This window comes from Beta vulgaris, chromosome 6 (assembly GCF_026745355.1).
Source record: "Beta vulgaris subsp. vulgaris cultivar EL10 chromosome 6, EL10.2, whole genome shotgun sequence".
Taxonomy (NCBI): domain Eukaryota; kingdom Viridiplantae; phylum Streptophyta; class Magnoliopsida; order Caryophyllales; family Amaranthaceae; genus Beta; species Beta vulgaris.
The window spans coordinates 66,136,737-66,153,215 of NC_079207.1; the positions used below are offsets into that span (position 1 = coordinate 66,136,737).

Sequence of the window (16,479 nt, forward strand, 5' to 3'; positions counted from 1 at the left end):
TCATTTCTAACTGATACCATTTGCTTTTGTTTCATCAAATGTGTTAGTGAAATTTATCTCTGTAAGTTAATGAGTAATCTCATTCGGAAAGTTGTGGGAGAAGTTATGAGGAAAGTTCCCTTGTCAAAGTGGCTTCTCAGCTTTGTTGACCCTGATCCTTGAGGCTATTTTAGAGCCTACATATATCACGGATAGCCCTTCATGAACCTAATTTAGATGCTATAGTTGACGCTTTTAGTCCTGAGACCAAGTCTAAAACTTAACTAACATTTATAAATAACATGTCCAAGAATTACATAAACTGAAATCGAACTAAATAAAGTAAAAACCTTTTTTTAGTAGACAACTCCCTCGAACTGGACCCAAAGGAGTCCAAAATGCGCCAAAAAAGCCAAAATTGAAGGATATTATACATGCTTTCGGACTTTCCTGGGCTCGGGCTCTGGATGCCATGGGATGCCTCCTATGGACATGGAAAGTCATTAGAAATGACTTTTACGGTTTTGAACGAATATATGAAAGCTTTCACGTTTATTTCGGTGCAATTTTGGGTTGCTCAAGAAATCAAAAAATTTGGTGTTTAAAGGCTTTTTGAGGTAGCGCAAATGGTATTGAGCACCCGGTCTACATTACAGGTCATGTAGGCACCCCTAGAAAGGTTTCGGGTTAAAAATATAACCGTCCGAAAAGGCCACCAACACAACCAAAAATGAAGGTTATAATACACGCTATCGGACTTTCTCGAGGTCCGAGCTCCAAAATCTACTGGTCAACTCCCATGGACATGGGAGGTCTTTAGAAAGGACTCACATGGCTTGGAACGAATATATGAATGCTTTCACGTTCATTTCGAGGTAATTTGAGGTATCACGAGAAATAAATAAATAGGGTGTTAAGAGGCTTCTTGAGGCAACACAAATGGTACCAATCTCCCGCGTTACGTTTCACGTCATGTCCGCCTCCCTAGCAAGAAGAAAAATATAATCCGGTTCGGATGAGTCCAAAAATGCACCAAAAGAGCCAAAATTGAAAGTTAAAATACATGCTTTCAGACTTATTCGACAACCCGGCGCCGAAACCCATGGGATGTCACCTACAGATATTGGAAGTCATTAAAAAGGACTCACATGACCTGGAACGAATATATGAAAGCTTTCACGTTCATTTCGGTGCAATTTTGGGTTGCAAGATAAACTGATAAATGAGGTATTTAGAGGCTGTTTGAGGCAATACAAATGGTACCGACCACCTTGGCTACATTCCAAGTCATGTCGGCAACCTTAGAAAGGTTTTGGGATGAAAGTATAAACGAACTTGAGTACGCAAAAAAATGCCCAAAAATCAGCCAAAATATAAACGAACCCAATACACGCTTTTGGACTTTCCCGGGGTCCGGGATCCGAAATCCATGAGTCGACTCCTAGGGGAATGGGAGATCATTAGAAAGCTCCCGAGCTAAGTGACAAGTCATGTAGGCACCCCTAGGAAGGTTTCGGGAGAAAAATATGACCGGGGATGGAGGAGTCCAAAAATGCGCCAAAACAACCAAAATTCAAGGTTAATATACACGCTTCAGACTTTCACGGAGCCCGATCTCTAGATGTCATGGGATGCCTCTTAGGGACTTGAGAGGTCATTGTAAATGACTCTAATGGCTTGGAACGAATATATGAATGGTTTCACGTTCATTTCGATGGAATTTTGGGTTGCAAGAGAAATTGATAAATGAGGTGTTTAGAGGCTGTTTGAGGCAACACAAATGATACCGAGCACCTTGGCTATGTTAGAAGTCATGTAGGCACCTCAAGAAAGGTTTCGGAATAAAAATATAAACGGGCCTGATTACTCCAAAAATGCCCCCAAAACAGCAAAAATTGAAGGTTATAATACACGCTTTCGGATTTTCCTGGGGCCCGGGATCTGTAATCCATGGGTCGACTCCTAGAGGCATGGGATATATATAGAAAGCAAATGGGCTACGTTACAAGTCATGTAGGAACCCCTAGGAAGGTTTCGGGAGAAAAATATGAGCGGGATCGGTGGAGTCCAAAATGCGCCAAAATAGCCGAAATTGAAGGTTAATATACACGCTTTCGTACTTTCACGAAGCCCGATCTCTGGATGCCATGGGATTCCTAATAGGGAATTGTGACGTCATTATAAAGGACTCTTATGCCTTGGAATGAATAGATAAATGGTTTCACGTTCATCTCGGTGCAATTTTCGGTTCCAAGTGAAACTGATAAAAGAGGTTTTTAAAGACTGTTTGAGGGAACACACATGGTATCGAGCACCTTGGCTATGTTACAAGTCATGTAGGAACTCCTAGAAAGGTTTCGGGATAAAGATATAAACAGGCCTGATTACTCCAAAAATGCCTCCAAAACAACCAAAATTGAAGGTTATAATACACGCTTTCGGACTTTCCCGGTGCCTGGGATACGGAATCCATAGATTGACTCCTAGGGGAGTGGGAGATCATTAGAAAGCTTCCGTGCTAAGTTACCAGTAATGTAGGAACCCCAAAAAGGTTTAGGGAGAAAATTATGATCAGTGCCGGAGGAGTCCAAAATGCGCCAAAAAACCAAAATTGAAGGTATATACACGCTTTCGGACTTTCACGGAGCCCTATCTCTGGATGCCATCTCCTAGGGACTTGGGGGTCGTTATAAAGAAGTCTAATGGCTTGGTACGAATATATGAATGGTTTCACGCTCATTTCGGGAAAATTTTAGATTGCACGAAATTTGAATAAATAGTGTGTTTAAAGGCTTCTTGAGGTAACGCAAATGGTATTAACCTCTCGGGCTACGTTACAAGACATGTCGGCACTGGTAGAAAGGTTACGGGAGAAAAATATAATCGGTCACGCAGGGGCTGGAAAATGCCCCCAAAACAGCCAAAATTGAAGGTTATAATATACGCTTTTGGACTTTCCGGGGCCCAAGATCCGGAATCCATGAGTCGACTCCTAGGGGCATGGGAGATCATTAGAAAGCTCTCGGGCTACGTGGGAGAAAAATATGACCGGGGAAGGATGAGTCCAAAATGCGCCAAAACAACCAAAATTGAAGGTTAATATACACGCTTTTGGACTTTCACGGAGCCCAATCTCTAGATGCCATCTCCTAGGAACTTGGGAGGTCATTATAAAGGACTGTAATGGCTTGGTACGAATATATGAATGGTTTCACGTTCATTTCAGAGTAATTTTAGATTGCACGAAATTTTAATAAATAGGGTGTTTAGAGGCTTCTTGAGCCAACGCAAATGGTACCAACCTCCTGGGATACATTACAAGCCATATCGGCACTGCTAAAAATGTTACGGGAGAAAAATATCATCGGTCCCGGAGGAGCTGAAAAATGTCCCCAAAACTACCAAAACTGAAGGTTATAATACATGCTTTCAGACTTTCTCGTGACCTAAGATCCATAATCTATGACTGGACTCCTAGGGGCATGGGAGATCATTAGAAAGCTCTCGGGCTACGTTACAAGTCTTGTCGGCACCCGTAGGAAGGTTTCAGGAGAAAAATATAACCGGGGGCAGAGGAGTCCAAAATGTGCCAAAACATCCAAAATTGAAGGTTAATATACACGCTTTCGGACTTTCACGAAGCCCGATCTTTGGATGCCATCTCCTAGGTACTTGGGAGGTCATTATAAAGGACTCTAATGGCTTGGTACGAATATATGAATGGTTTCGCGTTCATTTCGGGGAAATTTTAGATTACACGAAATTTGAATAAATAGGGTGTTTAGGGGATTATTGAGACAATACAAATGGTACCAACCTCTTGGGCTACGTTACAAGCCATGTCGGCACTGCTAGAAAGGCAACGCAAATGGTATCGAGCACCTTGGCTACATTACAAGTCATGTAGACACCCATAGAAAGGTTTTGCGATAAAAATTAAAACGGTCTCGAGTACTCCAAAAATGCCCTCAAAACAGCGAATATTGAAGGCTATAATACACACTTTTGGACTTTCCCGTGGACCGGGATCCGGAATCCATGGATCGACTCCTAGGGGCACGGAAGATCATTAGAAATCTCTCTGGCTATGTTACATCATGTACGCACCCCTAGAAAGGTTTCGTGAGAAAAATATGACCGGTGCCGGAGGAGTCCAAAATGCGCCAAAACAGCCAAAATTGAAGGTTAACATACACGCTTACGGACTTTCACGTAGCCCGATCTCTAGATGCCATATAATGCGTCCTAGTGACTTGGGAGGTCATTATAAAGGCCTCTTATGGCTTGGAACGAATATATGAATGGTTTCATGTTTTTTTCTGTGTGCAATTTTGGGTTGCAAGTGAAACTGATCAAAGAGGTGTTTAAAGGCTGTTTGAGGCAACGCAAATGGTATCGAGTACCTTGGCTACGTTACAAGTCATGTAGACATTCCTAGAAAGGTTTCGGGATAAAAATAAAAACGGGATCGAGTACTTCAAAAATGCCCCCAAAACAGCGAATATTGAAGGGTATAATACACGCTTTTAGACTTTCCCGGGGCCCGGTATCTGGAATCCATGAGTCGACTCCTAGGGGAATGGGAGATCATTAGAAAGCTCCCGAGCTAAGTGACAAGTCATGTAGGCACCCCTAGGAAGGTTTCGGGAGAAAAATATGACCGGGGATGGAGGAGTCCAAAAATGCGCCAAAACAACCAAAATTCAAGGTTAATATACACGCTTTCAGACATTCTTGGAGACCAATCTCTAGATGCCATGGGATGCCTCCTAGGGACTTGAGAGGTCATTATAAAGGACTCTAATGGCCTTGAACGAATATATGAATGGTTTCATGTTCATTTCGATGCACTTTTGGGTTGCAAGAGAAACTGATAAATCAGGTGTTTAGAGGCTGTTAGAGACAACACAAATGGTACCGAGCACCTTGGCCACGTTACTAGTCATGTAGGCACCCCTAGAAAGTTTTTGTGATAAAAATATAAACGGGCCAATTACTCCAAAAATGCCCTCAAAATAGCCAAAATTGTTGGTTATAATACAGGCTTCCGTACTTTCCCGAGGCCCGGGATCGAAATCCATGGGTCCAGGGGCGGATCCAGCGTCGGTTCAGTGGGTTCAACTGAACCCACGTGGATCCGGGACAAAACCACGAAAAGTGGGCAAACCAAATGATATAATATATATTAAATACAGCGGATTTATCATTGAAAGGCATGGTAGCTCAGCGGTAAAGCTACTGTACTGCAGTATTGTTTGAGATTCCGCTCAATAGTCTCATGTTCAAATCCTGGATGATGTAGTTTGTCTTTTTTTTCCTTTTTTGATCCTCCCTTAGTCCCTTTAGGCTTATGCATTATATCCTTGGTCTTTTTTTTTTAATCCTCCCTTTTGGCTTAGTTCATTATATCTTGGTCTTTCTTTTCCTTTTTTTTTATCCTTCCTTTATTTTTTAAGCTCTCTTTTGTATCTATAAATCTTTCCTTGACTCCCTCCCACGAAGTACAAATATTGTAAAAGCTAATGAATTTAATTAATTTACATTATCTTTTTGTCTACGGCATGTTTGTGCTAGATAGTTTTTAAAGTTTCATATTTTGTTATACATATAAGTGTATAACACTTAATTGATAAGTTAATTCAATGAAAACAGTTTTAATAGTTAATACACGATTCGTAGTTTGTATAATTCTATAGCTTATTAAAAAAATTAATCCTTTCATTACTACAAGAAATTATACACGCTTACGGACTTTCACGGAGCCTGATCTCTGGATGCCATGTGCTGTCTCCTAGGGACTTGGGAGGTCATTATAAAGGACTCTAATGGCTTGGAACGATTATATGAAATATTTCACATTCATTTCGGTGCAATTTTGGGTTGCAAGGGAAATTGATAAATGAGGTGTTTAGAGTCTGTTTGGGACACACAAAAGGTACCAACCACCTTGGCTACGTTACAAGTCATGTTGGCACCCCTAGAAGGGTTTCAGGATAAAAAAATTAAACGGCCTCGATTACTCCAAAAATGCCCCCAAAATAACGAAAATTGAAGGTTATAATACACGCTTTCGGACTTTTCTGGGGCCTGGGATCCGAAATCCAGGGGTCAACTCCTAGGTGCATGGGAGATCATTAGAAAGCTCCTGGGCTAAGTTACAAGCCATGTAGGCACCCCTAGGAAAGTTTCGGGAGAAAAATATGACCGAGGTCGGAAGAGTCCAAAATGCGCCAAAACAACCCAAAATTGAAGGTTAATATAAACGCTTTCGGACTTTCAAAACAACCTCAACGCTTTCGCGGAGCAACAACCAACACAGAATCAGGAGCACTAACGACTAAAAACTAAAGAAAGATTGAAATTTATATACATTAAAAACATTTCAGGGTCTACAACATGACATGAAAATAAAAACATATTTTCATGGTCTGTCTACTTCTATGGCCCAATCTATTTTTGAGCTCAGTTGTTCATTAAAATTAATCAGCAACAATCTGATTTCACAAAACTTATTCAAGTTTTCAGAAAAATTAAATTGATTTAATGTATAATACTTAGTTACTATGAAAAAATACAATGTGTCATTGAAATTCTCAAATAATTATAATAATTCTTGGTAAAAAAATGAAGTAATAAAATTCAGAATTTGCAAAACCTAAAAAAAAATCGAATAAAGAACAAAAATTGCAGAGAAAAGAGAGAAATTACCCAAAAAATTTGAGCATTTGGCATTTAATTGGAAAACAAATGGGAGAATTTTATCTATTTTTCTTTTTATTCTGTTTTACCTTTACTTATTTGGGTTATGTGTTTTGGGGCTCTGGCACCTGCCCCTCTCGCCCAGGCCCAAATACGACTTTGGTATATACTTTCTTTTTGTTATGGATGATTAACTATGAACTCTTATAATAGTAATATATTTTCAAAGGGTTATATAATATGTAATAATATAACTTCAAGTATAATGCTTCGATAATTCTAAAATTATAACTAAAGGATATACTTTCACCTAATTAGTTGTTAAAGGTCACTTTAAGAAGTTATTAACGACTAAGTTAATAATGACCTTTATTGAGACCTTTATGACAAAATAATGAACGATATGACTATAATAAGCTCCAACTAATATTTAGGCTTAAAAGCTAAATAATGAAACATTCATTAATAAAAATATTCTTGATTAGACTAAAGAAGATAAAGGATATTACAAGCCTCCCCCGGCTATCAAGGTTGTTAAGCAGGAATCCGGGTAACGTCTACTGCTATCTAGCACCCGCACTCCCCTTCCAACTATGTTTCATATGACGTTTTTATGAAATGTTTATGCGATGTTTTTATGGTGTGCGGGATATGAAATATTTACTATCTAAATGATGTTTATCAAATGATTTGATGTTTTAAGAAGTATGACAACTTTGATGTTACGAAAATATGATGATGATTACGTTATGATTATGTAATGTTAAAAGAAACGAAACATGATAAAGTTCAAGTGAAAGAAGGTTCTTGGCAATATCTCGTGGGTACCACAAGTGTCACATTTGTTGTGGTCACCCTTCTGGTTAATGATTGTGCACCGAAAGTGTCACCTTTGTTGTGACCGCCTTTCTATGGGCACCGCAAGTGTCACCTATGTCGTGACCGCCCTTCTGTTGTATGTCAATGATGTGGGCACCGAAAGTGTCACCTATGTTGTGGGAGACTCCCTTCTATTACATTAGCCAAGTTACCAAAGTAAAAGATATATGATGATGAACAAGATAACGAATGATGATAATGTTTTATGATTATGATTAAATGGTTATGTTTATGAAATGGTTTTACTATTTCTCTCCTCCCTGTTTGCTAATAAAATGAATTGAAATGCTTTTACAATGTTAGGGTACTATGTTACTGTGTCTCGACTCACGACGTTTTGTTTTCTATTTTAGGTATACTTATGAAGATGGGAAGGCGTAGCAGTGAGGCAATATTAACTTTAGATTATGCAACTATGACGGTAATGTATTATAAGTTCACTTACACACAATTATGGAATTCTAACTATTTTTAAGTTATTAGCTATGATTATTATAATAAGTTTAGTTTTACGAAAGAATGTTGCCTTGTACCTTCTAGATGGGAGGTACGGCAGTGACGCTCCGACTAAATTAGGACTTCCGCTGCTAATGATTGATTAATTAAGCTTATACATGATGCTTAGGAGTCGGGGAGTTACAGTTCACCTATCTATTTACGATAGAAAACTGATCAAGGAGGTAGGCAACTTTTCTTGTCTGCAAGAATTGAGGATGTGGCATTGTCGGTTGGTTCGGTAAAGATCAATAACCACCATAGCACGTTGTTGCCCAGAACTTGAAGAGATTGAATTCGGCAACTGCATTATATTGTTTAGGACTCTTAAGTTCTCAAACTTTCCTAAGCTTAAAAGAGCTTCTCTGATAGATTTTTTACAGGTCGTCCTCCAATGTGTTGACATTAGGGAGACTAACCTCAAGAATTTTCGGTGTACTAGTGTTGATTTATAGTGTTTGATCAGTTTACGTGCTTGTCGTAATATTAAGACGCTTGTGCTTTCTCGATGCTCAGTAAACAAGCATGATCTGCTAAAAGACCTTACTTCTTTTCCACTCCTTGAGGAAGCAAGTCTTTAGCAACTGATAAAAGTAGGTTCTGATAGGATCACAGCAACCAATTCTCGTATGAAGGAGTTCATGTTTACGGGCATAGGCTTTGATGAGCTTTATTTTGACAGTCCAAATCTTGAGTCGCCATTTGCCGGAGCCGGCGCCCGCTCCCCTTCCTCGATTTTCGTTGTCTTAATTCCCTGCTCCTATGTGAGATATGAGATCTGAGATATAACAATTTCAGATATAACAAATACAAAATCAGTATAAAAAAAACATGATATTCCAAAGCTCAAAATCTAGATCTTGACAAAAAAAAAAACAAGTAAAGTTAAAAAAAAGTATAGATCTCAGACACATGATATTCCGAAATAGTATAGATATCATATCTCACATAGTCACATACTCACATTCACAATTTCACATATGATAAAAGTAAAATAATCAAAAAAAATCAGATATAACAAATACAAAATCAGTATAAAAAAACATGATATTCCAAAGCTCAAAATGACAAAATCTAGATCTTGACAAAAAAAAAACAAGTACAATTAAAATAAAAACATGATATTCCAAACTCAAAATGACAGATCTTCACAAAAAAAAACAAGTAAAATTTAAAAAAAAAAACATGATATTCCAAAGCTCAAAATGACAAAATTTAGATCTTCACAAAAAAACAAGTAAAATTAAAAAAAAAACATCTATATTCCAGTAAATCTGCAAAATGGACCGGCATATATTCCCACAATCACATGCAAGAGCAGATCTTCCTAAATCTAAAAAAACGAAATCGAGAACTCTAGAAAACATAAAACTTACCTGGTGGTTGCGACATAGTTTTTTTAAAGAGTAATTTGCGTTTTTTTTTTCCTTTTTTTTCTTCTTTTTTGCTTCTTCTTGGACGAACACTTTGTTTTTTAGGACGATCTTCAGTTCTTCACAGCTTCAGCTTCAGCCTTCAACCCTTCACTTCAAAACTCCAAAACCTTCTGAACGAGAGAGAAAAGACAATGAAGAAAGAGAACGAGTGTGACTGTGTGAAACCGGAATAAGAGAGAAAAGAAACTGAAGAAATAGTTTTAAGGGGAGGCTTATTTAGGGTTAGATGATTAGATCTGAGGAAGTGAGGAGAGAGAAACCAAGATGTTGAAATGAGGGTGTGAGTTAGAATTTTAGGTTTATATACTAAGGGGTTAGGGGGAGGTTTAGGGTTAGATCAACGGTTGAGATTTAGGGTTAGATCAACAGTTTAGGGTTAGATCAACGGTTGAGGTTTACTTGGTTTAGGGTTAGAATTTAGATCAACGGTTGAGATTTATTTTTGTGACTTCATTTAGGGTTTTTAGTTTTAGATTTCTGATTTTATAGTTCATTTAGACATTTAGTATTAATTTGTAAATTTGTTTAGTAATACTAATTACTAATTAGTAATATTATAAATTAATAAAAATTACAAACTTTAGAAATTTAATTACTATTTTTAGTTATAAACAAGATCATTAATGTAAAAATCATTATGAATGATGTTTACTAACTGTTTTAGTAATTCCTACTTACTTTAGAAGTTCAATGAATAATGATGTATTGATGTGAATTTGTGAAACAGTGAAAGTATAAATTGTTAATTGTTAAGTATGAAATACATGAATGTGTGATTATTTAAGTAATGAAATAGACAGATTTCTAGTATGCTTTGATTAATGTTAAAACCGTGTAATAACATCGATGATCAATCGTATGATCATTTGATGGTTTTGACTTTTTATTAATGTCGAAAACAATCAATCTTATGATCATTTCATTAATTAATTTATGCCAATATTATGAACCTTAACTTAATGAAATTCGATCATGTTCATCTTCTACAAACATAGTGTTTGATTATGTATCATTTTCATATGACATATTGACATATTCGATTAAGTGATAAGTGATTAACGTTGATCATTGTTAGTTGTTACTTGTTACTTGTTAGATGTTAGTTGTTAGTTGTTACTTGTTACTTGAATACTTATGCAATCATCAATAAGAATAACTAAATAAGTGAATAACTAATAGGCGATACTTAGGCAATAGGCCAATTTTATGATCATTTGATTTAAGTCAACCTTAACTTAACGAAATTCGATCAATGTTTCATCCTCTACTCCTCTACTGATACAATGACATGATTATTTCATACTGATTATTGACTATGATCTATTTCACAGCTTCAATATTTCATCTTCATCCTTTAGAGATATAGTGTATGATTATGTATCATCTTTATATGACATATTCGATTAAGTGATTAACATTGATCATTGTTACTTGTTGAGTTGTTCCATGAACGATGAAAAGTCGAACAATTTTATAATTACGAATTAAGATGCTTTCATTAATGATTTAATGTCAACCTAATTCTTTAATTTAACTCTTTTTGTTGTATATATAACTGACTCAAACTTGAGAGTGAGTAAGTCGTCACTAACTAACAAAATGTTTAAGTTTAATAGTCTATTAGCCCTAACACTATAAGTCTATAATCGTCAATAATCCTTATGGTTGTTAGTTGTTAGTTGTTAGTTGTTACTTGTTAGATGTTAGTTGTTACTTGTTACTTGAATACATATGCAATCATGAATAAGAATAACTAAATAAATAAATAACTAATGAGCGATACTTAGTAACTTAGGCAATAGGCCAATTACCAATAGCCAATAATGGTGAATGGCCCAATAATATAAGTATAACTTATAAGTCCTACTTTAGTAACATTTCAAATTAGTAATATAAGTATCAAACTATTAATGATTCAATGTATTATTAAAAAATTCACAATGACTCAATCACAATTCACAATATCAGTATAATTACAGATTACTATAATATACCACTATAAGTATAAAGTATAATGACTATAATCTATACCACAATACCACAATATCACATGTTATAAGTTTATAACAATCTCGACCCAAATCAATACGCCACGGAGCCGCAGGTTCGATATTTAGTCGTTCCAAGAACCAAGTCCTACCGAGATCTGATTTATGCCGACCCAAGTCGGAATCCGATTTATTCTGACCCAAGTCCCAAGTCATTTTGATAGTCGATTTCTTGAACACTCAATTAATTATGAAGGTCGATTTATTCAGACCCAATTCATTCCGATATCAATTACTTCCGACCCAAGTAATTCCGGAAGCCGCATTATTCCGACCCAAGTTATTCCAATATCGATTTCTTTCGACCCAAGTAACCCGAAAGCCGATTTCTTCCGACCCAAGTAATTCCGAAAGCCGCATTATTCCGATATCGATTTCTTCCAACCCAAGTAACTCGAAAGTCGATTTCTTCCGACCCAAGTAATTCCGAAACCCGATTTCTTCCGACCCAAGTTATTCCGATATCGATTTCTTCCGACCCAAGTAACCCGAAAGCCTATTTCTTCCGACCCAAGTAATTCCGAAAATCGAATTATTCCGATATTGATTTCTTCCGACCCAAGTAACCCCGAAAGCCGATTTCTTCCGACCCAAGTAATTCCGAAACCCGATTTCTTCCGACCCAAGTTATTCCGATATCGATTTCTTCCAACCCAAGTAACCCGAAAACCGATTTCTTCCGACCCAAGTAATTCCGAAAGCCGAATTATTCCGACCCAAGTTATTCCGATATCGGTTTCTTCCGACCCAAGTAACCCGAAAGCCGATTTCTTCCGACCCAAGTCATTCCGAAACCCGATTTCTTCCGACCCAAGTCATTCCGAAAGCCGATTTCTTCCGACCCAAGTTATTCCGAAAGCCAATTTCTTCCGACCCAAGTCATTCCGAAAGCCGATTTGGACCGACTTCACCTTATTCCATTCCGACCCAAATTCACCCAACCCAGATACCGGCCGACCCAGTCTCACCCGACCCAAGTTCACCCGACCCACCCAGTTCCGACCCATGACACAGTGTCACCCAGATTATTCCGACCCAAATCATTCCGACCCAGCTTGGGTCAACCCAAACCCAGCCAGTGACCCAGATTGACAACTCTATATTGGATTAGTCTCAATGAATATTTTCAGAAAATCAAATTTGTATACTTTACTCTAATACATAATTAAAAATATTAATTTTTAATAATTAAAGTAGTGCATTAACGCGTGAAAGTCAAAGTAATTCGAAATGTAAACATTGTTGTATGAATTGATAACCCCAATTCGGAGTCCTAGTGTAAACATGTTCTTGGTAATTAGAATTCCAAATTGCTTTCTCAGGTAATTACAATGTTATAATGTAATACTCCCTCCGTCCCATAATATAGTGCTTGTTTCTTTTTTCACGGTCTCCAAAACGTAACTTTGACCTTTAATATCTTCAATTCCTTATTAATAAAAAATATAAAAAGTTGATATTATGAAACTACACATTGAGACGAATCTAACAAGATCCTACATGAATATGTTTTTTTATATATACAAATGAGAATATTCGGTCAAAGATTTTAAAGTTTGACCACCAAAAATGAAATAGGCACTATATTATGGGACGGAGGGAGTATGTTATTGGATTAGTTATGAGATGCGCAATGGGAGGAGTCTTTGGAATCATACCCATCCCCAACAAACAGGATAATTGTAGCTTTCCCCGAGTAGAGTCTTGAAATTTGAGATTTGGATAATCTAATATAGGGTCATCTAATATCGTGAATAATTTTGATTGTGCGAATTTCGCTTAGTTTTAGTATTACTAATAAGCTGTACTTCATTGTATGTATTATACTTTTCGTTTTTCTTTGACTTTCCATTTCCACCGACTTCACTTTTCTTTAGATAATCAATCCCTTCCAAAAATGGAAACTTCAGCAATCAGCAAAAACAAGATTGAAGTAGAACAGATTCAGATAGCTATCCAACAACTTATTGAATCCCAACAATCTTCTGCCACTGAACCACCCATCACTCTAAGTGATGAAGAACACCAACTTCTTGACAAATTGCTTTCTCAGGTAATTATATTCTCTAAATATTATGTATCTATATTTTTGACCTGTTTATTCTGTTATGTTGTGCTCATATTTTAATGGGTTTTCTGAAATTTTTATGTTTGGCTCTCATTCTTGGATGTTGAATTAATTAGATATGTGCAGTTACTAGCTATATAGAATGTTATTGTATGTAGTCGTAGATGTCAACTAGCTTAATTGGTTAAAGTCGTGGGAGGTGGTGTCGAAGGCAATCAAATCCCGTCTACTTAATCTGCCCTTGTATGTGTCTCTCCCTACAGCAAAAAAGAAAGAACAATACTGTATGAAATGAGAGACAAATTATATAGCTTCAAACTTATTGATCTTCCTGTGATGGCATATTTAATCAAACTAGATAATCCTACACTCGGGAGCATGGTATGATGCTTTGGAAAACACAGACACTTCATTCGTAAAATGACATATACTATGAGAATCTCATAATGAATGTAATAATTCATAGTGAAAGAATATACAATAAAAGATTATGGTTGTATGTTAAGAGAAAGTAGAAACACACATGTATAATGAAAAGAACATGAACCGTAACTATATTTGAAATCATACTCTCAAGTGTAGGATCTAGGCGTTACAGCTTAAATCATAACATGATCATCATAAGTCCTCTTTAACATACTTTATACTTCTATGTTCTAGTTATTTGTGTTAGTTTCTTTGTACAAGATTCTTGAGCTAGAATGTTGTGAATTTCATTGATAATCCAGCTTGGGAATGGATTTTGTGTGGTATTCTGACTTCTGAAGTTTACAGTTTATCTATTTTGCATGTTCTATTGCTGTAACTTTGTAAGTGGGATCAGAAAGCTGGGATGTCTTTGAGCCAGATTTATTTTTGAGTCGGATTATGTGTCCTATTAGTTTATCATCTTATGTTCCTTTCTCTTTAGCCATCTCAGCTCTTGCTCGTGGATTGGAAAAATTCTTACACTGATTAAAACCTACTGCGAGCCTCCTGCTTTATTGTGGCTAGGACTGGCAAAAATAGTCTAACGAACAATCACAGGCAGAACTCTGATTTAGCCATCTGATTTCGTTAATTTTATCAGGTTAAATAATATATGTAAGTTGATGTAGAAGAATCAGAAGTACTTAGTGACCCTAGATGAGTTGCAACATGGAACAGAGGATCCTTTGTGATTTTTTTGAGAGTTGAGACTTGAAATTGAGTGGGAGGCAGAATTATGAGTTATTAACTTATAAGTTGATAGTGGATTTTTTCCATGGCTATAACCTGAATATTGTGGCTAATATACAGTCGTATCAATCTGGGATTTATTCTTTTGTTGATTAGGATATGTGTGTACTACTAGAGTAGTACTTGGTAAGTTGATAGTACCTGTTGCTTATAATATGCTATAGTTGTTAGTCACCACTCACCAGGTATAAAGTGTCCATAAATTTGCTTCTTAGGATTTGGCGTTGCTCGTCTGGTGGACTTATCCATGCTTCATGTCCCTAGTAACAGCACTTGACCTGAGGGAATGAATGATTTTTTTATCAGAAATCGGTGAAGTTCTAACCAAATAATCTAAACTCGTACTATAAGTGAAAGTTGTATGAAAATTGTTGAAGCTTGTGTGCTTGAGAGACCATGAATCAGTTTCTGTTATCAATCTGGTGATAGACAATCGTCCAACTAATGCTGTTAGGGTGTGTTTTATTCACTTGAATTTCACTTATCTGAAATCATATTAACTTATCCGAACGTATTTGAAATTGTATTAACTTATCCGAGCTCATTTGAACTTATACTGACTCATATAAACTTATTGGTTTTGATCAAACCTTTATCCCTTATCCGAACTTGTTATCTCCTAATCAACCACACTATGAATTTATCTTCATCAATGAAAGTCAAGTTTGTTAAAATGTGTGAAAAATAAATCATAAATTACATTTTCGATCTTCAGTTGAAATCCTTGAAAGAAGATGAAGCCGCCAACCAATCTGAACCACCGGCTGAACCAAAACAGGTTCCTTCAGGTAGAGCTAGTGAATTAGAAACAGAAGGCAATGATGAAGATGATGCTTCAAAGAGTAACACAGGAGTTGGAGCAGAAGAAGTAGTTAAACAGCTGAAAAAAATGGAGAAACAGAACAAAACTACCCATTGGTTGATTACAGCTCTCATTGTCCTGACAGTTGCTTGGCAGGTCTCTGAGGTCTCCCTCTTACTAAAGCTGAAAGATGGATTGACCCACCCGTTAAAATCTGTTGGTAATGTGTTTGCCGGGATGATTAAACGTCCTAAACGAAACGAAGATGTAGCAGACAAAGGTTCATTGTTTGCAAAGAAGACAAATGACAGTGAAAACCCTCTTAATATAACCAACATGGATTTTTCAGGTTTGATTAATGGAGATGAAGAATGATAGTGTTGGATTTCTTTCTCTTTTTGTTTGGCTTTCTGATATTGGTTATCTGTACAGTTCTTCGTTCAAATGTTTATAAGAAGTTATTTGCTTAAAAGAAAACATCTTGTATGAAGTACTTCTTATCTATGATGATCAAGATTCAAGAGCGCATTTGTACTTGAAGTGCTACCACATGTCCACATCTTCGCAACATGCTCTCTTTTTACTTGGCATGTCGTCTCGAAATAGCCAGGTCCAATTCTTTATCTGACTTTAAACTTTGATAATCCTATATCATCCTCATTGATACCAAAGTGTTCCTCGTACACCTCAGTTTACGGGTTTTAATTTTTCACCCTTCTACATTCTATTGTGTAATATTACAAATAAGAAACATGAGATGCAAAATTACATATTTATGATTATGGTTAACATTGGCCAATTTTATTAAGTTGTCCATTTATGTATTTTCTCACATGTCGCGCACACATATATGCG

The 16,479-nt window shown here is 36.6% G+C and overlaps 1 protein-coding gene and 1 long non-coding RNA gene across 2 annotated transcripts; one reads left to right on the top strand and one right to left on the bottom strand.

The window, feature by feature from the left end:
• Positions 1-12,941: 12,941 nt before the first annotated feature.
• Positions 12,942-15,100, bottom strand: LOC130591709 (uncharacterized). Its single transcript, XR_008969751.1, has 2 exons — positions 15,005-15,100; positions 12,942-13,861 (listed from the first exon to the last, which is right to left on the bottom strand). It is a non-coding gene; the product is annotated as an uncharacterized LOC130591709 (long non-coding RNA).
• LOC104897545 (uncharacterized) lies at positions 13,161-16,173 on the top strand. Its single transcript, XM_010684438.4, has 2 exons — positions 13,161-13,589; positions 15,538-16,173. Exons 1-2 carry the CDS (start codon positions 13,353-13,355, stop codon positions 15,997-15,999), a joined length of 699 nt encoding a protein of 232 aa, XP_010682740.1. The 5' UTR covers positions 13,161-13,352; the 3' UTR covers positions 16,000-16,173.
• Positions 16,174-16,479: the final 306 nt, after the last annotated feature.